This window comes from Cydia fagiglandana, chromosome 16, assembly GCF_963556715.1.
Source record: "Cydia fagiglandana chromosome 16, ilCydFagi1.1, whole genome shotgun sequence".
NCBI classification, from domain to species: Eukaryota; Metazoa; Arthropoda; class Insecta; order Lepidoptera; family Tortricidae; genus Cydia; species Cydia fagiglandana.
The window spans coordinates 8,511,773-8,538,243 of record NC_085947.1 but is presented as its reverse complement, the minus strand read 5'-3'; the positions used below and the strand labels follow the sequence as shown (position 1 = coordinate 8,538,243).

Sequence of the window (26,471 nt, the reverse complement as noted above, 5' to 3'; positions counted from 1 at the left end):
AAATTGTGTAACATAAGAATAATGTTGTTTCCTTGCCCGCCTTGGAGTTAGCGTTTAATGTTACGACAATGAACTACATACAATACACAGTTGCTGGCATAAACAAAGAGTGGCAATGAGCAGGTATAAAGAAACTTCTGTAACTGGCTTACCATCGATATTTCCCTACATACACCATCTGTATCACGAGATCCAAAATTGCAAAACGAATATTGAAAATTTGCGTCAATACAGGATATCTATGAGGAGTGCATAAACGGTATGGCAAAGAGAAGAAATAAATTCAGTATTCTAATTTACACGCATAATCCGCGATGTTTTAAATTTTATCTTATATTGCGTCTTTCTTCGTTTTGTGGTTTGTTTTGAAATGAAGCCGGATCATAGCATTATACATATTATGTGTCCTTAAATGCGTCCAATAGAAGGCCTGGACGACCGATCCATCATTCAATTATGGAACCCTAAAACTGGAAATAAAATAATAATTTTAATGTCGTAATTGTATGCCGCGGGCTGGGCGCAAATCGCGCTCATTTTGCGAGCGGTTCGATTTTGCCTGTTTGGTATATTGATTCCGATGTGCCGTGTTCATATCGAGACTGGTTTCCCGAGTGCGTCCGTTTTTCGCAGGAATGCTGTAATTAAAATCCAGTTGTGTATTTATACGTACGTAATATTTTTTTACTAACCGCCTGTTTCAGTCATGCGTTTGCAGGTGACAAAATAACATGTAGTTAGGTAATTATGTTGTTAAGTCCGTTCGTTACGAGATTTATTTAAAAAAAAATGAATTGTAGTGTATACTTTTGACGCATTAGAATTATTTATATATCGCGGACGTGAGATGAACATCAAAAGACATCGATGAGTTTAGTAATAATGCTTCATTTGGTTAAATGTTACTAAAATGCTTTTCCTATCAGTCGGACATCTTAATAAAAGTTGGCATTTTAGAATTGGCCACTTTGATTACAATAGTTATTTAAGTTCTTTTAACTTGATATAAAATAAGGACATCCTCCTGGCAGGGATCTTATTACTTATGATCATTTCTCAACGTGTATTAGGTATAATTAGAGACGTAGATGCTTATTAATGCCAACAGGACATTTTGCTCTGAGAACCACGTGATCAGACCATAATTAGTTTTATTGGTTAACGAGTCCAGAATTCAACTGGCTTCAAGTAATAAGGCCCTAGGGCTGATTTTTTTGTGGGCAGGCCATATGTTTGCGATGTTGTTATCATGTACACTTATATAAATAATTTAGCGTTACCGCTGCGGGCTAGTTACAATAAGAATGGTAAATACGAAACCACACCGACCAGCTATTCGACCCGATGTTCTACTTGGGCCGTAAGTAGTGAAAAAAGTTTAATGACTCGCGTTATTTAATGCAGAATGTTGACAGTAAATAAATAGAATACCAAGTACATCACTAACAAGTTTTAAAACTCGACTGTACATATACTAGTTTACATAAATTGGCATTCCCACAAATTAAATACATCTGGAAACACTTAAGCTTTAAAAAGCATTGGAGAAATGGAGGATATACTTCTCCACAAACATACATACAATACGATTAAAATAATTTAACTTTACTCTTTTACTGCGGCAGTTACATAAAGAAGCTATATCTGTTTTGCACCAAATGCGCGTTAAAATGAAGCGTTATCGAGAGGAATATTTGATGTTTGATGTTGTTTAACCTCCTAAGTATTGAGTTCCTTTAAAAATAACAAATTATGATCGAATTTTGAACTATAACGGAATAAAAGAAATTCCAAATTCAAAACTGCAAAAATGACGGGTCTTAGGAGGTTAAGCACAGTCATGTACGAATACATAGATTGTATCATGCTAAAGCTATGAAATTACATTTTATGTCCGTTTACATAAAGCTTTAAACAATAACAGAACGAGTATTTCATATTGTTAGAATAAATTTGAAACAAATTGACGTTGCCTTGCTTCTTTGAAAACATAAAACTACTAACATAAACTTGTTACTCAAACAAACCACATGTCATTTCATCTAACCATCCAATGCAGATTGGAGCATTATTTAATTAATAGGTGCATAGCATACCTACTCGTAAAAGTAGAATATGTATGAATCAGAAAAGCTGTCAGTAGCTAGACAAAATGTACGCAAACTAAATATTTAAATGTTATCTGTAAGACTTACTTCGCCTTAAGCCGTATGTTTTGGTTTCGCCTATGAAAACAATCTTGATTAAAAGGATATGAGGGCGAAATAGATTTAGTTGTAAGCTTTATTATTATGAGTTTGCAATGTAAACTATTGCTATTACGAGTAATCGATTGGGCTAATTCTGACTATTTCAATTAGGCACAAAAGATATTAGTTAAAATAACTTCGAAAAGTAATAGGTCATTTTTTGGAGAAATAATTGAAGTTTCTCATGCAATCTATTATTTTTTTATGAAATGATTTGACGCCTTGCGACATTTATGTGTAGGTAATTGCATTTACAGAATGCTCACTTGGCCATCGCACCTGCAACTTGAATGCCGCTTTAAATAAGTCACTTATGAAAAAAGAACTGCGGGTATAATTTGTGAAATAATAAGAGCTTGTGTTATATTAAAAAATACTAAAACCGGGAATTCCAGGGTTCCTTGACGAGCATTAGTTAGTTGGGTCTTGTGTGCTCAATGATATAACTATATAAGTTCGGCGTTTATCACATTGGCACATAATAATTATATAATATCATGATTACATTCGACAGAAAATCGAATTGAAAATTGTCATATTGACTACCACGACAGAATAAATAATAGTACAGAAGACTCACTCTCTAACAAAACGCGTCTGTTACGATCAGGACAGATATGGCCGCTAGGTGGTGACAGCGCCACACGCGGCTTATGGCTAGCCACCAAAATTGGTGTGGAACGGATGTACTTTTAGCTACCTGTAGCAAAGCGACGAAATCGCGGAGTGAGCCACGCCTTCTACGACTTCAAATTCTTTCACCTCATCTTAACTATCCCATCACATGTAGGTGCTAATCTGATGCCTACAAACAATCTTTATTGCATACCTGAATAAAAGAACGCAACACACTGAGATCGTATTAATTAACAGACATATATCGCTAAAGACATCTTTTCAAGATGATCATCAGTTATTGGAAATTAATAATTGTAATATGATATATTTGTCAACAGTCAGCGCGGTCAGAGGGTGAATCGTCAGGCGAGCAGTCCTGCGAGAGCTCCGACGAGGGAGTCGGCCGGGACGCGCCCCACCAGGCCCCCCACCAGCCCCAGCACCAGCCCATCCAGCACCCGCCGCTGCACCAGCCGCAGCACACCATGAACCACCACGCCGTCAACCATCAGACCATGAACAATCATCAGTTGAATCACCATCAGAGGAATTCGCCTCGCCCACTTGAGAGGGAGTTGAAGGTGAGTATTTGCTTGGATTTAAATTATGGGCAATATGGCTTGTGCCTCTGTAAGTTCAGCAGTCCATCAACTACCAGAGAATGAACAATCATCAGTTGAACGACCATAAGAGGAATTCAGGAGGAGGGAGTTAAAGGTGAATATTTAAGTAACTGTGTATTACTTAAAGGAGGTTGTATTGTACCACAACGTCACAGTATCACGGTTGCAAACATATTCCTGGAGGCGTATTTTGATCTGGATTTGTTAAGGATATGATCTGTCAGTGTCAAAGGTGACACTTTTGGTTGAAAAATGACAGTTTTGACACTGACAGATAAAATTTTAACCTGTTATTATAATCAGAATACGCCACTTAATGGTCTAGACTCTAGAGCGTGCGAACGTACGCAAGCAGTGCTTTTAAAGTTGATCCAAAATTTAAAGAGCACTGATGCCGATGATAGAATGGAATTCATTCATAAAATGGGTATGCATTTCTGCAGCTGGGTGTACAAATTTTCAACAGAAATTGAGTTTTTTATGACATTCGCTTTTATAAACTTTTCCAGGTCTGTCATAACTTGTGTCAGATAGTTTTACAAATCTTAATTTTCCGTTAAACAGGTCCGCGACGATTTTGAGTCGCTGAAATCCTCGCTGCATCCGCATCTATCCTCGCTGGCGTCTCTCGCGCAGGGAGCTCCGCTATCGGCGCCGACGAGCGTGTTCGCTCTGGCCAGCGGCGGAGCCCCCGGGGGCTTCCCGTACGCCCCGCCGGCGTTTCTGGCTCCCGCGCCGCCACCGCCTGCGCAACCAGCGGGCTCTGCGTCATCTTCGTCTTCCGAGGGCAGCGCTGCGGGTTGGAGCTTTGAGGAACAGTACAAGCAGGTTCGTCAGGTAAGTTCGAATTAATTATTTCATTTAGTATTTACACATTATTTCATTCATTATTTAAAATGTACCCACATATGCGACTGATATTGAATAACCACACTTTGGAAGACTTGGACATATTTAATTATTTTAGGTCATTGACGAGAATAGATAGAGTTTGTGTCAACGGAAAAGAATTTTTTAATACAGTTGCTCAAAAAGTGCTACTTTACGTAGCTGTTTAGCGTGCGGAAAGTTGGTTATCTCGAACTAGTGCTTTTTACTTTTCCAATTTTTTTAAATTTATACTTGTTCCAATTCACGACTACTTATTGATGAGTGTTAATATTAGTTTCCTTTAAACGTCGTAATCAGCATAAAAACCTACCGTTAATGTAAGAATACGAAAAATATTACATATTTCATATTTAATTACTTACCTCTTCATCATTATAACACGTTTATTTTTTAATATTCAATATTGAAAATTCCGTTCTTAATAAGTTGACTGAATGGAACGGAATAGCTGCCAAACGCCCATAGATATAATATACTTAAAGACGACGTCTAACCGAGCTGTCACTGTTACCACTTTTGTTTAGTGTACGATTAACAATGTTTTTCTTATTTTTTCGCAACTGTATTAAAAAACGTCGTTCGATACACGTGCGGAAATGTCATTCTTCACTCGTCCCGAGTCTTGCCACTCGCCTGCGGCTCGTGGCAAGATATCTCGGTACTCGTGAAGTAATGACATACCTTCCGCACTAGCATCGAAATGTACTAATACCGCCACAACATTTGCATCATAATACTTTCCCTTCGTTGCAAATAAATCACAAACATTTACTGAGCCCACAATAACATAATCGAGCGAGTCAATCGAACCCTCGGTAAGTTATTCAGGGTTGTCACATTCGTGTCCAATGCGAGTGGTCTCTCCACAATGGCAACCCGTTCGCTTTGTTACATATTTCATGGGGTGGGGTGTCAAAACAAGTGAGGGACGATGTGATTACTGGTAATACGCTTGTTAGGGGTCTGGATTTATTGAATTTGCATTGAGTGGAACATGTTTGTAGCCTAGCTGTTATGTAGGATAGGCAGATGATTATTTGTTAGGATCGATTTTGCAATGTGACTAATTGAAAGATTCAATGTTTGGGACATTTTTTTTCGTTATCCTTTAGAATACTTAAATAAAATAACGTCAATCCTTCATCACAAGTTTTGTGTATTATAGTAATTTGACTTTGACCCGAATTAAAGATCTTTTGGTGTCGTAATTGTCATGAAATTTATACAAACCTTTTTTCTTATGCGAGTAAAACCCGAGTTTTATTTCAATGCATATTATTACGTACATAAGTATTATAAGTAATTTTGTGGCATATGTTTGAGAAATGTAATTTGACCTGTCAGTTTATGATTATCACTGGCAAAGGCATTCACGCCAAAATTCCTTTAAGAAAGTTACGGTGAAAAGCGACCGCATCGTTAACACTTTCACATTGTGCGTACATCCTTAACGAGCTGTGAATTTGTTCATCAAAGAGAACGGGATGAGATACAATTGAGATACAAATATAATATTGTTCGGCGATCACGATCGCACGGCGATACTGGGAACTTACCACTTTAACGGAATGGTAACGCTACACTTAAATACTCGTTGGACCTCGAGTAAATACAGCGTTATTGACCCATTTCCCGGCGTGATTTTTGATATTTTGTATCCTACACATTCTTTGTCATGTGTATGACTTTACGTGCATTTAATAGCCATATTGGATATGATATGAGTATCTCAAAGGACAAAGGACTTTTCGGACTTTTCTCGGCGCTCAGCGGCTGTTAACAGCAAGAGTGTTAAGAAAGAAACGTGTGTTAACCTGAATAAGGTAAAATTAATTCGTTTGTTTTTTAAGACAAAGTCCTAATTACATGCTATTAAATTGATTATATTTCGCATAGTGCGATAAGTGCACTGTGGATGTATTTAGTAGGCAGCCTTTCACGTGCCATAAGGCGTCCGTCACGAGGTCTTTGTGGTCTGTAAAAGAGTCAGAGGCACGCGTTTATTCATTACCATCTTGCAATTTGCTGCCCCACAATACTTTGAGCACAATGACTTACAATGAAGTAACATTTAGTAGAACGAGTTGTGGAGAATTGCCGAGAAGGTGCGAATCTATATGCTAGCCGATGTGGTTTTAAAGACGCGTTCTCATTGTATATGGACGCGTTACCAGATGACGTTAATTGCCATTGGTTTTGTGTAACCCACCCACGCAGGGTTAGTCGTGTTAATTTATCTGGTGCATATTAAAGGGTTAACCTTTTTACGAGTACTTTACCCATTTAATTAATGAAGTAACAGGGAATAAGTTATAAGTTATATAAATGATTATAATGTTTGAATTCTTTCTCAGTAGTCAGACGCTTAATTAAATAGGTAGGTACGTATCAAAAAAGTGCTTGGTGTAATATCTGCATTTTTCTAACGTAACTTCCGATTCTACATCACTGTGACATGGTACTCGTATCTCCGAGATCAGAAATTCCGCAATTGACTATCTATCAATTCTATCACAATTTTAAAATTATTATTACGCGTGTGATTGGGATTCATGCCAATCTTTCATTAGTTTCATTACATAAAACTGTAGACAAGAGGCTGAATGTTTTATTTAATGCCTTGTCATAATCAAGTTGAGTAAAGTGGCATTCGAATACGATTTAAATTGGACATATTAAGGTGGTTCGATTTTCATACAAAATTCAATCAAAGCTCATTAAGTAACTACACACTATTAGTACATAAATATTTCCGCATTTATCTTCCTTCGAATATTCGTTTGCGCGAAATTAACAGGAAAACAATGTTTCATACAGAAATCATGCAAAAATCATAGTTAAATTTTCATCAATTTTACGTATGTGTGTGTCACAAATGTCGTGTACAGATACATTTGCGACGTTGCCATACCATTTCCGACGTTGCCGGGCTGACCACGGCGCGAATTTGGAGTGCCGTCATGTTTAGTGCAATTTTGTTGACACTGACGTTTGACAGGTACTTAATTGACCTAAGCGAGAATAAGTACCCGAAGTTCGTCAGCTTAGCTAAGAACTATCATGGCGTGTTATGCAAACAGTCGCTTTTTTGCTTACAAACGGAAGATTCCCGGTTCGATCCCCAGTCAATTGTATGCTGGAACATAACTTTTTGTATTTTTGTTACATCTAAATTTCGTATTGTTTTTTTATTTTTATTTAATTTTTCTTATTATCATAAATCGATTGATTAAGTATGGTATGGGCTACACGTATTCGTTTATTTTTGACAAAGAAAATTAGAAATTATACTCTACCTAATCTCTCTTATTTTTACAATCAGGACATCCTCACTGCAATAAAAAAGAGATATATAAAATTTCCTGTGGATAAAATAATGGATTTTGTCTATGAATGAAAAACACAATTATTACTATAGTTTGTTTTTTTTAGCATTAGAAATAAGGTAAACAATCTTGACGTGTCTTTTAATTGAAAAACACATTTTAAAAATAAGTTACGGCAAATATGTAACAATTATAAATCAAATACGATCATTTATATTCTTCTGCTTTCATAAGTAATAGTTTTTTGATTTTTAAAAAGCGTTTAAATCTGTGTGCCTAGCCAAGATGCCAGTCGTTCGCTCCGTAGCGAACGTTAGGGTAATACCTGTCTCTATCACTCTGCCATATTAATGCGACAGACACGGCTGCGCTTCGGTCGCTACGGAGCGTAAACCATTGGCACCTTGGCTAGGCACCCTGGTCATCTGGAAAGCGAAACACATACGGAACGCGTTTCTATTACTCAATACAGTGGCCAGTTGCAGATTCGGCGGTAAACTTAACTATACCTAAATCTGGGTGCCTAGCCAAGATGCCAGTCGTTCGCTCCGTAGCGAACGTTAGGGTAATACCTCTCTCTATCACTCTGTCATATTAATGCGACAGACACGGTTGCGCTTCGTTCGCTACGGAGCGTACACCATTGGCATCTTGGCTAGGCACTCTGGTCATCTGGAAAGCGAAACACATACGGAACGCTTTTCTATTACTCAATACAGTGGCCAGCTGCAGATTCGGCGGTAATCTTAACTATACCTAAATCTGGGTGCCTAGCCATGATGCCAGTCGTTCGCTCCGTAGCGAACGTTAGGGTAATACCTCTCTCTATCACTCTGCCATATTAATGCGACAGACACGGCTGCGCTTCAGTCGCTACGGAGCGTAAACCATTGGCACCTTGGCTAGGCACCCTGGTCATCTGGAAAGCGAAACACATACGGAACGCGTTTCTATTACTCAATAAAGTGGCCAGCTGCAGATTCGGTTTTAAAGTTAACTATACCTAAACCTGGGTGCCTAGCCACGATGCAGGCTAGTAGAGTTCTCTTTCACCTTCAGCAGAACCGGGAGATCCAAACCTACCTACTTTTCATCTAATAATCTCAAGAATCAGTGCATGATTCAAACTTTACCGGTTGCCGTGGTAAGACCTAGGATTTACCATATCGGTGTTGGTAAAAGCCCGAAGTAAACTAGTAAGATTTAACATTTCGGGCTTTTACCGATCGGCATCGGTAAAACCTAGGTTTTACCGGTAAATCCTAGGTTTTGCCGTACTTCGGGCTTTTACAGTAACATATATATAATAATTGCTCGTTTAAAGGTAAGATAACACAAAGGAGAAACAAAAAGAAATTACCTACTCGCACCAGTCTTGAACCCCAATCCTCTTGCACGTAGTTATTTCCACGAACATACCGTTACGCTATTGCAATGCAACATACTTACGTTGTGTGAAATTGTCTACTACAAGGATCACGGAAACACTGTTTGCATGTGTGAGTAATACTAGGAAAAAGCGTGACAGCAACACTCCGTCGAATTAAAAAGGTGGTTTTTGCACAATGAAGTATTCAATGTTTACTTTAATTGTTCAATGTTTATTTAAAGAGTGCGCGAAACATACTTTTAAGTATACAAATACCATGACCATTTCACAAAAAAATAAAACCTGAAATTTTGCAAAAGTGGTGCCATCTAGCGAGAGTTAAGTTTTGAGTAACCTAGGCGAACCACCTTAAGCAACGACATTGTTGAGAATGTATGTAGGTATAAATCAACCTTTCGTTTTGAAATGAACTTAATTTCTATATCATTATCCCCAAGCGAGGGTGAGCCCTTTTATAATACCGCGCCAACCGTTTAAATTGTATCCTAACAACCCTAACTTAGACAACAACTAGCATTATCGAATTAACTTCCAGCAATACCTAAACCGTAAAGGTCTTTCGGCATATTATTAGCGCGCCCTCCGCGTAGGGCGTTGCTGGCTACCACGTTTTATTGCGGCTGTAGAAGGTGTGGTGCATCTTATTGTGTGAGGAATAAGGGCATAAATCAAGCGCGTTACGCGCACTGTTATGTTGGTGCTAAACGTCGGCCATGCTGGAAAGTCTGTTTTCCCGGCCGCGGCCCTAAATCATCGCGGGGAATTGCCGAGCTTTATTGGCCCCCATTACGGCTTGTTGGATCCGCGATAGAACTATTTTGACATATGGAAATTATATACTTTGCCTGATTTTATATTCAGGAATCATCATAGTTAAAATAATTTTACAAAACATGACTGTTATCAAAAATATTATCAAAAATAGTTAGTAAAGGGGAAATAATGGAGAAAGAGACCTTCTAAACTAAAGTAATGCCATTTGGCCTTTGTATTTGCCTTTTCCTAATGTGCTTACGTTATGCCACGATCTACTGATCTGCTCAATACTTGGGTACCTAATATAGGTACCTATTAAGAAATCAAGACTTATTCGATCACGTACAATCAAACTAATATCTCAATCGTTATTCACATCTAGGTCTTTTCTTGAGTTCACTCGGTTGATCAATTGACAGACATAGGTACACTGCTAGTAATACTGATAGGTAGACATTCTGCCTAGCCGCCGTCAAATAACCAATAGAATTTCCAATGAATTTTAGTCAGTCAATTAGCTTAATGTCTAGTGTAAACGATGTAGTACATACATAATTCAATACCCCTAATTATTTTCATTATCAACTACATAAGTATATTATATGCCAAAGAGCAAAAGTACCTAGCATGTTTCAAGAAAAAATCTTTTTTATTAAAAACATGATTCTAAAACTTTAAATCCGTGTTCAGTATTTACCTATATAAAAACACTGCTCTCTGAGCATAATTTTATCTCATTACCTACTTATGTTAATTAGGTATGCCTAAACGGATATGCACTTTTAGGAATTTTGACAGATTCGCTTATCAGTTAAATTGTGAATAGCTCAAGATAATAATGTCAGTATGTATTGAAAGCGTGCGGCTGCCTGGCGTCACGTCCTGCGCTCACGCGCGGGGGTCATTTGAGTGTGTCACTGCGCACCCCCGCCGCGTTTTGTTTATGGAAGTTACGTTTGATTTTATTGCATTTATCTATGGCGTAATTCAGACGTGATTCCATAACTACTGATCGTATAAAAGCGCACAACGTTTTTATTTAGTTTTGTTTTTACTTAACACTTGGAATGGTTTTGTGTGAGAAAAATCGAGATAAAAAGATCTTAAATGTTAATGTTATAGGTATTTTTGTTGCTTAAAACATTGATTTAAGCTTCTATACATTATTATTAACTAAAACGAGACTTAAGTGCGTTAGGTATATTCGAAACATTGGAGAAAAATTACAAGCTACGCGATTAAGTTCCATTTTAGTTAATTTATTTATTTATTTATATTTATTTAGAAATTTAATTTAGGCAACAAGGCCCATATTACAAATACCTTACAGACTAACATACATATGTATTTTATAAACTTAAAACAAAACACTATTTAGACGATAAAACGGCGTGGCTCCGCCGAATAATAAGAATCTTTTGGTTAAACAAGTGGCGAAAACCTTGTAAACAAATTCCCTTATTCGGTTATTTAAACAAAAACAAAAGAAAACATTGGAAAGTGCCGAAACGCACCCAACTCCTATCTCGAACATAGTTTCAAATGCGACCTATTAGATTCGCCGTCAACCTTTTAAAGTGCCACTAGGTTATGGGTGCGTTCGGAACGAAACTTTATTTAATGGATTTTAACGTCAGGCGATTAGCCAAGTGAAGTGAGCCATCGAGCTGGCATTCGAGTGTTTCGGATATTTATATCGTCTAGACGCGTTATCGCGCGATGCGTTTATCGCTGGTGGAATGTTTTATACACTTGAGATTTACTTACCCTCGAAAGAGGTTTTAAACGGTTCTGCACCACCGTTCCATACACTAAAATAATAAATAGAAGGAATTTGCATATACTTGTGACAATTGTCAGTAAAGTCTCGAAGGTTGCTACATATATACTCCTAGGTAGATTTTTATTAAATCATGACTTGACAAAGTTATGCAATATATGTAGGTAATTTTGACTCTAGCATTCAGTGAGAGAGTCCGTGGTCAGAATTAGGGTTCCCCACATATGTCGACGCGGAATCGGCAAAATCCGATAGGAAAAAGCTTTTTCACCTCAGCAGCTCGAACAAGGGTACTTTGCTTCTTAAAAACAGTGAGCAAAATGCGATTTTGCTCACTGAGTCATTTTGTCTCACTCAGTGAGCAAAATCGCATTTTGCTCACTGAGTGAGACAAAATGTCATTCAAGTGACCTTTATAGTCAAATGTCATTTCAACATGCGGGGTCAATACAAGTTCGATATACTTGGGTTCTATTATCTCTGTCCCTCTAGGTATGTTCTCACTGCTTAGGGTGAAAAATTTTGTGTACTACACGAGATCAAAGTTATTTACATCTCGTGCGCTTTTGAATCCCTTACTACGCTCAAGATTCTAAATTAGATTCACTCGCTACGCTCGTGAATCTATTATAGAATCTTTCGCTTGCACGGGACTCAAAATAAGCACTCGAAGAAATATCAAACTTTGATCTCTTGTTGTACAAATAACTATATATCTGCGCTAAAGTCGTCGTTCGGCTCGGCTCGCATCGGCCGGGGCGCCTGCCGACGCGTCGACGGCTGTTTCTCTTTTATTACGCGGACATAAAGCTTTTTCCTATCGGATTTTGCCGATTGCGCGTCGATATATCTGGGGAGACCCTCAGAAATACTGACTGCGTTTTTGGATTAAGTTAAACAACTAACTAAGATTTCGTTCAACATAAATGCAATCAAGATTTGAGTGATCTATAAATAACTTGGATAGTAATGTACAACATAGAAAATAAACTGATCTTTGCTAGTGGTCAGAACTGGACGTTTAAACACGTCATATTTTGCTGTTTAACTTCAGTTTCAGAACAAATCGAGACGTCATTTGACACGAGCAATTAAGATGTATATTTCCTAGAACATTATAATAAATCAAGTCGTTATTGTGATAATTTATAGACATGGTCTGCTCGGCTACATTTGTGAATTATAAGCGGTCAATTTTCGCTAAATATGTGTTTAAAGTGATTCAACTGACAACAAGGCTAATCATCTTGTTATATTCAAACTAGTTATTCGTATATTTTATGACATTGTGCTGTACGGATACGGATATGTTGGTCGTTTTTGTCTAGTTGACAGAGTGATAAAACGGTGTCCGTCACTTTCTATCCCGCGGAGTTCAAAAGTGACAGTTATTTTATCACGTGGATAAATGTGAATAATGCGATCCATAATACGCCTGCTGGAGCAGCCTATAATTTAATTCTATTCGGTATTTGAAAGTTAAATTTTATATAAGATAACGCTTGCATCTACACATCTCTTCATTATCTCGTAGATCTGCACATCTTGATGTGTAGAAATAAGTTTAAAATTTGTGACATAGCAATAAATGATGTCTATCTCTATATTGGTAATTAACTTCGGAAGTAGTATTACTAATATTCGCACTAGTTAACTTGTAAACATTAATTAAGGCTTGTATTACGTATGCACGAGTATGGTCCTAATGTTAAATTACCTAATGCATAATTATTATTATTGTTTTGTATAATACAAACAGTCATTTGCCTAAATAAATAAAGAAAAAAAATTGTCACATACTGGTAGGTACAGTCGCCATCAGATATATCGGAGCGGCCAAGGTGCTCACAAATATCTGAGCACGCCTCTATTGTCAAGGAGTTAGAGTCCGTGTTCAGATATTGTGAACACCTTGGCCGCTCCGATATATCTGATGGCAACTGTACTCTGTTCTGTGGCATAATATGGTGAGGAAAACAGTTGAATCTCTCCTTACATCTTTAGTTATATAACATTTTGTCGCTATCGGAAAATACTTTAATGTCTTTTAACATATTTGCCGACTTTGTAGTAACCGTTAATCTCCAACATATAACTCAACCAATTAGCTTAAGTTTAATACCGACTCTAATTTTAATAAGCCGCCTTGAGATTAACTTAGTTATTTTAACTTATCGCGTGGTTGTACATAAGTAACGATTTTCTGTACACAAATTAGTTGGACATTAAAAAAGCTTGAGATTTCCGATGTTAATGAACGGCCACTCATTACCTATTCAGTTGGATGTAGTTGTTATCGACAAATAGAGCAATTAGCCTTAAAATGTCTGTATATATGTTAAATTATAATCATATACTATACAATACGAATATGGTAGGCAGATTATATTAAATTATTATACTAATATTAGCAGTAAGAGCGTGCGACTTTCAATCCGGAAGTCGCGGGTTCAAACCCCGGCTCGTACCAATGAGTTTTTCAGAACTTATGTATGTACGATATATCATTCGATATTTATTAGTCCGTTTTCGGTGAAGGTAAACATCGTGAGGAAGCCGGACAAATCCCAGTAAGATTTAGTTTAACCTCTGAGTTGGAAGGTCGGATGACAGTCGCTTTCGTAAAATCTGTTAGTGCCTACGCCAATTCTTGGGATTACTTGCCAAGCGGACCCCAGCCTCCCATGAGCCGTGGCAAAATGCCGGGATAACGCGAGAAAAATGATGATGATAAATATTTAAAATTAAAGTTAAACCTTTGTTTACTTAACTAGTCACAAAAGAGTAAGTAGATATCTGCAATTAACCTTAAAATGGCCGTACATAAATCGGTGCAGTCTATCGCATTCACTATCTGTGGACAAACGAGGTAGGTATATAAAATGGTTGTGACGCAACTCGAAGGTAGAATAATAATGTTATTGGTTCCTTGAACGGTTACGGTTGATGGCGGTAGGAATTTTTACATTATAATGTCATTATCTGACTTACTCACTGCCCCTTTTGAGATAGTTGTCACGCATTTGAGCAGACGGACGGACAATTGGACATATATATGTATTTACTTATTTAGTAATTACAGCTAACGATTGTGGTTTAAGAGAAAAAGCTCTTTTATTCTGAGGTTACTTATGCAGATATATTCATTAGAGGAGACGTCAAATGTGTATAAAAATATACACAATAATTTTAATCGCATGTCAGGTATTATGAATTCACCTGTAGGTCGAATAAGTTATTTTCAGACTTTCATCGTATAAAGTTTAAAGTCTAGTTAATAAATTTGAATTCACATTTGAAATAAGTATAAATTAATCTGTACACTTCTTTTTCTTCGGAGTATTTTGAATATTATAGAATAACTACAAGCATACGCGCCTGTTCTTAGAGGTATACGGATCATCATAGTCTCTGCAGAGCAGAAATAAAATATTGTATACTCAAGTATCTTGATTAATCTGTCTTTGTTAGTCTTCCTATCACTTCTTACGATATTTTGCTTCGATTTGATCGCCGCGCGCGCATCCCTCCCCTCGCCACACGAGCCTGCGGCCACGGCGTGATATCGTCGTGATGCACCCCAGCTGACTTGCTATTTCTGGGATACGCAGGAGACTCACGCCGTGGAAGGCCAGCGTTTTTAAACTTTGCTGATTGTAAGATTGTTTTTAAATGGATATCTTGTTACAGTTTGGTGCCGTGACCAGGATTAAAAAGTTAAATTCTACTTGAGATACCGTGCTGTTTTAACCCGACTTTGGCTAAGCCAAAACTAAAAAAAAAATACAAATCTTTCTTCAGTACGTTTTTCTTTTTATTAGTGTTCAACCGTAGCATCGAATTTATACTAAGATAAATTTTAAATATGACGAACTTTTGAGATATGACGCAATCTATTTATTGTATTGGACCGAGTGATACCTTTAAGTGTAATTAGTAAAAGAAAACCCGTAGTACGTAGTATACGCATAAATTAGCAATAGCATGCTTCAAAAGAAAGATGTGTTTAAGAAACATTATTTTGATTGATTCCTTTTTCGCGCTTGCGCCTATGTCCTGCGCCGGCGCGTCGTTTGGCGGGAGCGCTATCACAACAGCACACGTGTCACATGTGGCTATAAACATGCGTGTTTTCATTCCACATCCCTTGCATTTACGAATTGCGTAAAATGCACAACATTAATTAATTTATATTTTATCGTAGAAACGTCATTTGTAATAAAATATTAAACAATAAATTTGTGTCGGTAAACAACATACATGAATAATCACAATGCATCAATAACAAAGCAATGACAATATTGAACAATATCAACAAGGCTTTAATCCATGCTATGTGATATGATAACTTTACAAAACTACATTTTATCTTAATATTTTTAAGTCCTTAACCCAGTGAGTGAATCCTACGTGGCTAAAATAAAACTTTGCATGCCGTAAGTAAATTAGCAATATATTAACAGTTAGTCCTTTTAGGTTTTAAAAAATAATGTAAACGAACAAAACCACGTGACCCGGTCATTCGGCATAATGTAGGTATTACATGAGATAAACAATTCTGTATGTAGATTCAAAACATATCATTTTAGTCAGTCTTAGTACAAAGGTTGTGGTTGTATATCATTGGTTGAATGACTGAGTAGTGTAATGTTTGTTAATATTCCTAATACTTATCAAATATCATAAGAACAGACTATAATATAAGGTAATGTCATGATGATTTGCCAATATCACTAGGTTGTACCGTTAATAATTTGTCAATTGAAACCTTGGAATCTTGTACTGATTTTAATGATCCGAATGCATTATTTTTAGGTGATAGGTATTTTTCAACATAGGTACTACTTAAGTTATAATTTATGCATTTAATCAACCTTCTGTTGATGTTAAAATAAGGAGGTTTTAAGTTGGGTACATATTTTTGTTCAAAAGCGTCACACTCTCACACTATAATATGAATCGAATATTTTATAAGCAAATACGCTTAATCCCATGGCGGCCCACGTCTACAAACATGGCTTCCTTATAAGGTTATTTAATATATTTAGGCTTGTTTGCTTAAAATATGTTACACTGAATACATTAGCGATCCCAACGCGCTATGGATTGTATGGACACGGTAGTTTCACAAGGTTTTGTCAATTAGTTACACATCGAAATCACGTCAGAGATGGCCGCTACACGGAATATTTTATGATCAAAAACTATTTATATTTTTAAATATTCATCGAAACTTCACACGTTTTGAATACCTATGGCAGGCGTAGTCAACACTGAAGCGAAATCCTGTAGTAGACGTAGCGGCGAATGATGAAAGATTCGAACCTTTCTAGTAAGAGTAGAAATAAATTGCCAGAGTAGATTTTTTTTTTTTTTTTTTTTATTATGAATGGGCTTACTCATGGCCACAGACTAGCCGAGGCGTAGACGTGGCCTACGATGGAGCGAGCTCGCCCATCAGAAGGTGCCTGTTCACTCTTGATTTGAAGGTTGCCGGGTTATAAGAACACGGAAATATAGACGCCGGCAAGGAATTCCATTCCTTGGCAGTGCGCATAAGGAAAGTAGAAGCAAAGCGCTTCGTGCGAATTGGTGGAATATCTACCAAGTAAGGATGGAAACCGGCCGTGCGTCTAAAAGTCCGATGGTAGAATGGGGACGGTGGAATAAGCTCGTGTAGCTCTTGGGCACACTCCCCGAAGTGCATTGATATTTTCAGCATGTTTTCTTTACCGAAAAATGTGTTGGAAGTATCAAACGATATTTCGTCGGTATACTTTAACCAGACAGACCGAACAGGCACATCGAAAAGGAAATGGCGGGACAACTTGGACACATTTTATCCGGATTGGCGGGAAAGTTCAAACGATAGGGTTGAGTGGAGGAAAGGAGGAGAGGCCTTTGCTGAGCAGTGGGACACTAAACTAGGCTAACAAAAAAACCGGGCAAGTGCGAGTCGGACTCGCGCACGAAGGGTTCCGTACCATAATGCAAAAAAAAAACAAAAAAAAAGATAAAATAAAAAACGGTCACCCATCCAAGTACTGACCCCTCCCGACGTTGCTTAACTTTGGTCAAAAATCACGTTTGTTGTATGGGAGCCCCATTTAAATCTTTATTTTATTCTGTTTTTAGTAATGTTGTTATAGCGGCAACAGAAATACATCATCTATGAAAATTTCAACTGTCTAGCTATCACGGTTCGTGAGATACAGCCTGGTGACAGACGGACGGACGGACGGACGGACGGACAGCGAAGTCTTAGTAATAGGGTCCCGTTTTACCCTTTGGGTACGGAACCCTAAAAATACTTTGCCCTCTTGTAAAACAAAAAACTATTACACCAATCACAATACCGATATAAAGTTTTAGCACAATCCCTGACACGAAATCAAACGCGTATGATATAAATAGAGTTGCATAGTGCAAGTGACGGACGGGACACCCGACACGTTAATGTGCGTTGAGCCGATACATATGGCGGGCGAGTGGCATTTGCGAGCCTTAGCAGATTGATGTACTGTATTTATTAATAGTACGCGAGATCGAGTAGCAATGCTCTACGTCATTATTAATTTGCTTTCTCGATCATCAGCATCAACTGCCGAAAGATGTCGCTGCAAGACAGGACGAAGTTCTAATCGACTTGATGCGCACCGTCTTTCACAACGAGGTTGTTGCAAACTTGACCACTTATGGTTTTGATGAAAGACTTTCCACGTTCTCAGTGAATACGTGGTCGCCGCAAAGGTTGACATTTGATCAAGGACTATTCTGCTTTCACTATGTATCTCAATTGAATTGGCAGATTTATAATCGTAAGGTGAGCATCAGCAAAGCCTTTTACTGTTGCTAATAGACTGATAAAAGTCGGAAGTATAAAGAGAGGTAGTCTAGAGAGGGAGTTCTATTAATTTATTTTCTTTATTGGGGAAAAACAGACATAGGCAGATAATACAAAAAGAGGACATAGGTATATACATTAGTAAGTGCAACCTACATCCTGAGACAATTCCCACTAAGATTTGTAAACCAAGAATAATTAAGTGGCATTGTCATCGGATTGAGGTATAACAGGAACGTAGGAACTTCTAACGTAGGAAGTTGACGTTTTATGAATTTCCGCCCGCTTTGGCTTAGGTACACGAAATCATATATGCATTATGCGATAGTTAAATTTAACTTGAATTATGCAGAATGGGAAGATCTGCACCCTAGCTCACTTCATCTTTCTGTCATGTATTAATTAATTCCTCCTCCTTATAATTTTTTCATACCGACATCACGCGCCTCCAACAACATACTCTTATTACACGCAAAAGTGCCGGCACGAGGACAAAACGAAGATTCTCGATCCCTCCGATCGCATGCATCCTTTACCGTCACACAGATAATTACTTAAGCACGAGTGTGATAGACGATTTGGTTGATGAATGGTGAATAAGAGACGAAGGGTAGCCTGAAATAGCCCGCACGGGACATGGGGGCATCTGCTGTACGTAAATAGATCCCTCAATGTAGTATCAAGGACGTGCGTGTTTGTGTCGTAATTCCATGTTTGGTGCTTGTTTTGGCAAGTTTGCATACTTAAAAAAAACAAATGATAGTGAGTTTAGCTTAATTTCAACTTAATCCTCAAAGTTGGCAAAATAATGTTTTATTTTTTCACTGCTGTCAGAATCAAAACGTACATGGAATAAAATATAACTAAATATCAAACATTCTACTACCTACTAATTATCTGAGAATCAACTGCAGTGTCATAATGTTTGTCAAATAAGCATTTTATTTGTCATGGAATAAAGACGGCGATATCGGGAGTTTCACTCATTGAAGTTTAACAACAATTTCACATTCGCGAGAATTTTTGGTAATAAATAACTGAGTGAATAAATGTCATATCGTATCGCAATTATTAAAATTACAACTTCCTTTGCGTAAGCTTGGAAATCGACACCGACATTTGGTTAGCAGTTTTTGCTTCGAACATTCCTATAAAATGTTTATCGCCGCCGGTGCGCCTGCACATGTGGCCCCAGCCCTCTTCAGAGATTATTCTAAAATTTCCAGATTGCCACCCCAAGCAAAAAATAAATAAATCCAAAAGCCCGGACAAAAAATGTCCCGAATCCTTGAACCGACGATTAAATCCCCTTGAAATACAAAATTTACAGTTATCGTGTGCTTGAAACGTGGATAAAAATGCTCTACTATCGCCTACGGCGATATTTCATTTTGATCAGATAAAAAATATGGCTTAGGTAAAGTCGATGGATGAAAAACCTTAAGTACTTACACTTTGCGTAGTGGTTTTTGATGGTCCTAGACGCTGATGTCCATGGAATAAGAGAAAATATTGCTTTGAGAACTCATTAGTTATTTACAAGTGCTGCTTCATTAATATCGTTTTGCATGTGTGCGTTTCACGACCAGTATTTTTCGGGGAGAAACAAGACGAATTTTGGTTTATATTTGGCGTTTGTAAGTGTGGGTTTAATTGTCTGTTTACGTGCGTATGTGTGAGGGGTGCAGGCGCCCGACCCGCGGGTTATCATTTCCTGTTCTCATTTAAAATTTACAGCATTTAATTTTTTGCTCACTAAACTAGGGAGTCTTCAGATGTGATATTATTATTGAGCCACACTTTCAGGCATGTTTGATAATTACCGTTATATTTAGAGTGAATTTGGCGGCCGAAATAGTTCGCTCTAGTCAGTCATCGAGGACGGATGTGCTAAAAAACATGTTTAGTCCGTTAGAAATCGTGCTGTAAATTGTAAACTGTTTGCGTTTTTTCATAGTTGGTTTAGTAAAAGGATCAGCCGAATACAAAACAGCTCCCGTGATATTCGTTATTAATATATTATTCCTTAAAAAAATCGTACGTAAGGATTTTGATTTCTTTGTAGTATGTCTGATTCTATGCTGTATTTTTATTGGTTTCAGTCTGTTAGTCAAAACCTTATGTTGGATTTTCTTTTAAAACAATATAGAAATCACAAAGCCGGTGGATTCCACTTTTAAGGGGGTACAGCAATAAAATGTGCGGGCGACTCGGTCGATAAAATACCGAACAGCATTTTTACACTTTATTGCATAATTGTTTATTAAGTCTCGGCATGGTGGTGCCGCGGAGGCTTTGTCGGGCCCGCGACAATATGCCATTATAACCACCGATTCGATTTGCCTCTAAGAACATGTATATTATAGATATCCTTAGGGAACTACTTCAAAGTCGAGGTTTGATAGCATAAGCCATTTAATTTGTATAGTGCCGGCCAGTAATATATTACCTCAATGGTAGTTTTAGAGATCTATTTAATACAGACATATGCCAAATCAAGGCGTAGGAGATTTGAGACGACACGTTAGAGACTTTTCACGATTCGGTATTCAGATCTAAAAATGCGTTACAGGCTGGTACTGTAAGTACGTTCTGATGACACTGACATACAAATGGTGATATTTTTACAGTTTGCGATGAAATACATAATACTCTTGAAATAATTAAGCTGTTGCCGTACACGCCAATTGCGTTTTCTCCGAGAGCCATAACAAATGCGGTTTATTGCCTAGGAGCGGCATTCGATCTTTGAAAAATGTGTTACTTGTATCGAATCTTGTTCGCACCAATTCATGTACGTATAAATGATGACTCACGCTAGACCGACGACGACTGATCGGTGATCAGGTGGTGCTTTTCATAGAAAACAGAGCTCCTGAAGCTCCGGCCCGGCTCCGGCTCGGCCTAGCGTGAGTCATCCTTTAGTATGAGCGACATGCTCCGGCGAGTGATATCAAAATGATGGAATCCACTTATTTTCATGACTATTTTGAAACCATTTATTAAAAACGGGCAAGTGCGAGTCGGACTCGCGCACGAAGGGTTCCGTACCATAAAGCAAAAAAAAAATGGAAAAAAATGCAAAAAGAAAACGGTCACCCATCCAAGTACTGACCACGCCCGACGTTGCTTAACTTTGGTCAAAAATCACGTTTGCTGTATGGGAGCCCCACTTAAATCTTTATTTTATTCTGTTTTTAGTATTTGTTGTTATAGCGGCAACAGATATACATCATCTGTGAAAATTTCAACTGTCTAGCTATCACGGTTCGTGAGATACAGCCTGGTGACAGACAGACGGACGGACAGACGGACGGACGGACGGACGGACGGACGGACGGACAGCGAAGTCTTAGTAATAGGGTCCCGTTTTACCCTTTGGGTACGGAACCCTAAAAAAGAAATATAATACAATGTGCGACTGTGTGACCGGATAGTGGCGGCACTTACACAAATGCTATTGTTTGATTTCTTAGCTTTACCTATCAAAACAAACCACGTACAGACTGATCCTTGCCGTCTTAATACAAGGAATCCTGGGGAACGCGTCAAAACATCCCAGAACCCTTTGATCAGTCCCTAATTACACTTATACGGAGAAATCACTTAATGAGTTGTACGAAAACAAACATACTTAACTCATGAAGGCAATGCTAGGAAGGGGCGGTCTACTGAAAGGTTACAGACTGAAAGAAAAACCTATAAAATTTGTTGTAAGTACAAAGTGCCGAGTTTTAATGACTATTTCGTTGATTATTTCGCGATTTACACCACTATTACATCCCTTGATTATTCATGGATAAACCGCTTGATTTGTAATGTACGTCTAGAAGTAGAAGTAGTTTTCAGTCGCTGAAAGCGCTGCCCGATAGCGAGCGCGTCTCTTCGAGGTGCGCTTGATTTGTTTGGACAGCGCGATCACAGAGGGGCCTGCAACGTTTCGTCTTTACGACCCGCCCAACTGTGCACCACTTTGTGTCTTGATCCATTGTTTTATCAATTTCTATAATTTATCTCCTGAGAACGTTACGCGTCTCTCCGCAACTAAAATATGTGATTCTTGAATTTCTTAGAAGTAAACAAGGTTTTACGGTTTTTCGTGCGATTGTTAATGTTTTGAGTTGATGAGCGGTATGCGGAGACGGGATTTGCCATTGAGAAACATAAAGGCTTCTCTTCACGTTGGGCCAACGCCAACGCCAACGAGGGACGCAGCCATGCGGTAGAATGAGATAGCAATATCACTTGATCCCTCTGACGTATAAATGCGTCCCTCGTTGGCGTTGGCGTTAGCCCAACGTGAAGAGGAGCCTTAAGTTTTCGGGAGGAGTGGTATCAACTGTATACTATTGATTTCTCTCCCCGTTCCTGATGCCAAAAATCAAGCAATCATTTGTAGCAACTTTGATTAAACATATTTTACGTGTTCACAAAAAGTTTCTAGTAAGGAATTTGACTTTAAACAATTCTTACAAGAAAGGTGGAATTCTAATAATCTAATTAGGAAGGTGAATGATATTACTGTAATTAAATATTTTTCTCTCAATAACCGATAATCGAGTATGTCACAATTTAAACATTCATCTGTGTCTTGTGTGTCATATAAGTCATATTTGTTCAGTTTGCGATTGCGATTTCATCTATCATAAAAGTATTATATTTATAATAAAGTACACAACAATTTTGCAACTAATTATAATCCTCGCCATAATCGCTAATATGTATTTGCATAACATATGACTTCTATCTATTTTCATCACACAAAATTAATCCAATAAGTGACTAGAAACGATGCAATCAATCAAAAAGGCCGCGTATAAAGGCCAGGGCGCGCCACCTACCGGGAAGGCGTGGCGTCGTAATGAACCCAGTCCATTACCCGTTTACAGGCAGTTTATAGGTGTTTTACACACAGCTTTAATTATTGTGAAACATGCATAATGCCCGTGAGTGATGGCGGAATCAGCCCAGAGATCGACAGTGATGGGGGTCGATGCGCATCGGGGAAAATACCCGCCAAACTTGACAGAAACTATGTACACCATATCATCATCTGCCTCTCGTTGTCCCTGCATTTTGCCACGGCTCATGGGAGCTTCGGGTCCGCCTGGCAACTAATCCCAAGAATTGGCGTAGGCCCTAGTTTTTTCCTAAGCGAATGCCATCTGACCTTCCAACCCAGGGGGTAAACTAGGCCTTATTGGGATTAGTCCGGTTTCCACACGACAGAAAAGCGACTGGTAAGAAACTATGTACTGTACACATATGGCAGACTTTAATTTCAAATCCTCAGATGTGATTACGTTGAAAAATATCAGTAGGTAAATCAGTACGGATGTGATGGTCGTATTTGTCTACGATATATGACAGCGTGATAAAACGGTGTCCGTCTCTTTCTATCCCGCAGAGTTAAAAAGTGACAGTTGTTTTATCACTTAAATAAATGTGGATAAAGCGATCCATAATAGGCTTGCAGTAATCAAGTATAATGATAGATATTACTTACGGCCCAATTCGAACAATGCTTAATAAGATGTCACTGTGATACGATACCGATTTGTCATAAGTGACATTTCTTCAACCAAAAACGGCAATGTTGTTTTTGGAACTCAGCTTGAGTGTAAACTACATTGGGATTTAGGCCGTCTTAGTACATATTTGTAGCCACAACATAATTAAAAAAGATTTTGCATTTTTTCAACTTATATAGGGGGCGTGCATGAACCATAGGGGGCAGCATATGTATGAGCCGTCAGATTTTTGGCGCGAGGCGTAAATGTAACATTTATGCTTAGTCCACAAGATGGCAGATCGTAGTTACTATGCACAAGGAAACGTACATTGGGCACGTATGTTTCCGATTGATTTCCGAGGCCCTCCAACGCGCACGGTCCCTATCATCATCATCATTCATTTAAGAGTTAGACTCTTGTCGGTGGAGCGATTTCCATGTATGTCGGTCCTCTGCCTTCTCCTTGACAGCCTGATACGACAAACCGTTGAGCTTTTCCTTTACTTGATCTATGTACGTTCTCCTTGGTCTCCCCCTCCGTCTTGTTGCCTCAACTTTCCCTACGGTCGTCGGTCGTACGGTCGGTCCCTACGGTCCCTATACACATTGTAAAATAAATCATTATTTTGATTGTTGTAAAATACGCACGGTTACCTACTGGTCGCATCCCTAGCGAACGAGCGATCGCCTTGTTCTTATTGTTCTGCAATCACTATCAATATGGTGCGTGCACTCCGCGGGTTGCATGCTACGGGCAATTATTTGCGGGTCTGATGTAGTGCCCGCCTGAATGTTTCAAACGGGTTTAGTTTAGTGTTGCCTTGAAGGTTTACGATATCTAGTTTTTGGCAATATTTACGCTATCTTTTTAAAAATACTGATAATTTATAAGATTTAAAACTTTCGCGTTTTGAACTCATATTAACTCACATTTATAGACGGGTCTAACGCGAAATTTATTCAATTACCTTTATTTACCGATGTTTCACTTGGTCGTGGTCGCGGCTAACTTGGTAACTTACTACTTACTTACTTCGCTGGCTCAGCGACCCGAAGTGAATCTTGGCCTCCGACACTAGATTGCGCCATTCGTTCCTTTCCTGTGCGATCTGACGCCATTCAGCCGCTTGCATGCCACATAGGTGCCACATAGGTTCTGGACCTCGTCGATCCATCTGTACCTAGGCCTGCCGACGTCTCCCAGTTGGTCGCCCCAGATAAGCTCTTCTTATTGAGAAACGCAAGTTCCTAACTTGGTAACAGTGTTTTAAATATAATATCTTTGTCATATGCAGTTTAAGTTATCTGAGTTTTTTTTTTAAATTAAGATATTTTGGCTACAGAATTAAGAAACTCGAATATTTTAATTTAAACATCATTATAATTTATGTTTCGCGCTATAATTATTTTTCGCCACAACACTGTATGCGTTTCTCATTCACGTAAATTAGCCATCGGCAAATAAATTGCCCATGAGAAAGCGCAGCGAAATTGAGCGATCATCTCCTAATTAAAGTTCAATTGGCGAGTGCGGGGCTATTGTGGAGGTGGCTGTTCTATCGAGGGCGATTGGGTGTTTGGGTGATTGGGTGTTAATTAAAAGTGCGTCGATAAATCTTCGCCCCGTGCGAAACGACGTGTGTGATGTTAGGCGATTAGAGGGAGGTGGAATTATCACTAGTTCATTAAGGGGAAGGGAAGTTTTATAAATATATCGGGACTGAAAGAAAGCGCACATGTTCTGTCTGTGGATAATTTGGTTTATAAGATATTTGAAATAGTGACAATGCAATGTGGTTTATTAAACACACAAACTACATGAAGAAATTTACATATCTATTGTTGTTGTTGTTGTTGTCTGTCCGAGGGCACCCCGGAGGTGCATAGAGCATATATCTCATTATAAAAATACCCGTTTGTTGTATGGGAGCCCCACTTAAATATTAGTTTTATTCTGATTTTAGTACTTATTTGTTGTTATAGCGGCAACAGAAATAGGTACATCATCTGTGAAAATTTCAACTGCCTAGCTATCACGGTTCAGGAGATATAGCCTGGTGACAGACAGATGGACAGACGGACAGACAGACAGACAGACAGACGGACAGCGACGTCTTAGTAATAGGGTCCCGTTTTTACCCTTTGGGTACGGAACCCTAAAAAACAAGCACACCATCATATTAATTGCTGATCGATTGAAAGAGAAATTTGTAATCTAAAGAAACCTACTACACTGACGTGGCCATCTACACTATTCAGTTATAATAACATACAAGTACCTTCAAGCCAGCAGCGCGTGAAATTACCACACATTCGATTATTAATTCATTAATCCTCTTTAAGTACTGCCCCGCACCTCCACCATGTACTCGTAAATTCAATTCAGTTCATTTGTTTCAGGTCAAAACAGGCCCGTAATACTTAGTTTGTTAGTACTTGTGTGTCCTAGGATACACAACGTGACAATAAGCTGAGTGAGGAG

General features: G+C 38.3%; 1 protein-coding gene across 1 annotated transcript in view; it reads left to right on the top strand.

The window, feature by feature from the left end:
• LOC134671903 (protein dead ringer) overlaps positions 1-26,471 on the top strand; it is a 153,931-nt gene that overhangs the window by 54,129 nt on the left and 73,331 nt on the right. Inside the window, exons 2-3 of the mRNA XM_063529763.1 lie at positions 3,206-3,448; positions 4,055-4,327. Coding sequence (XP_063385833.1) covers positions 3,206-3,448; positions 4,055-4,327 — 516 coding nt within the window. The remainder of the gene's footprint in view (positions 1-3,205; positions 3,449-4,054; positions 4,328-26,471) is intronic.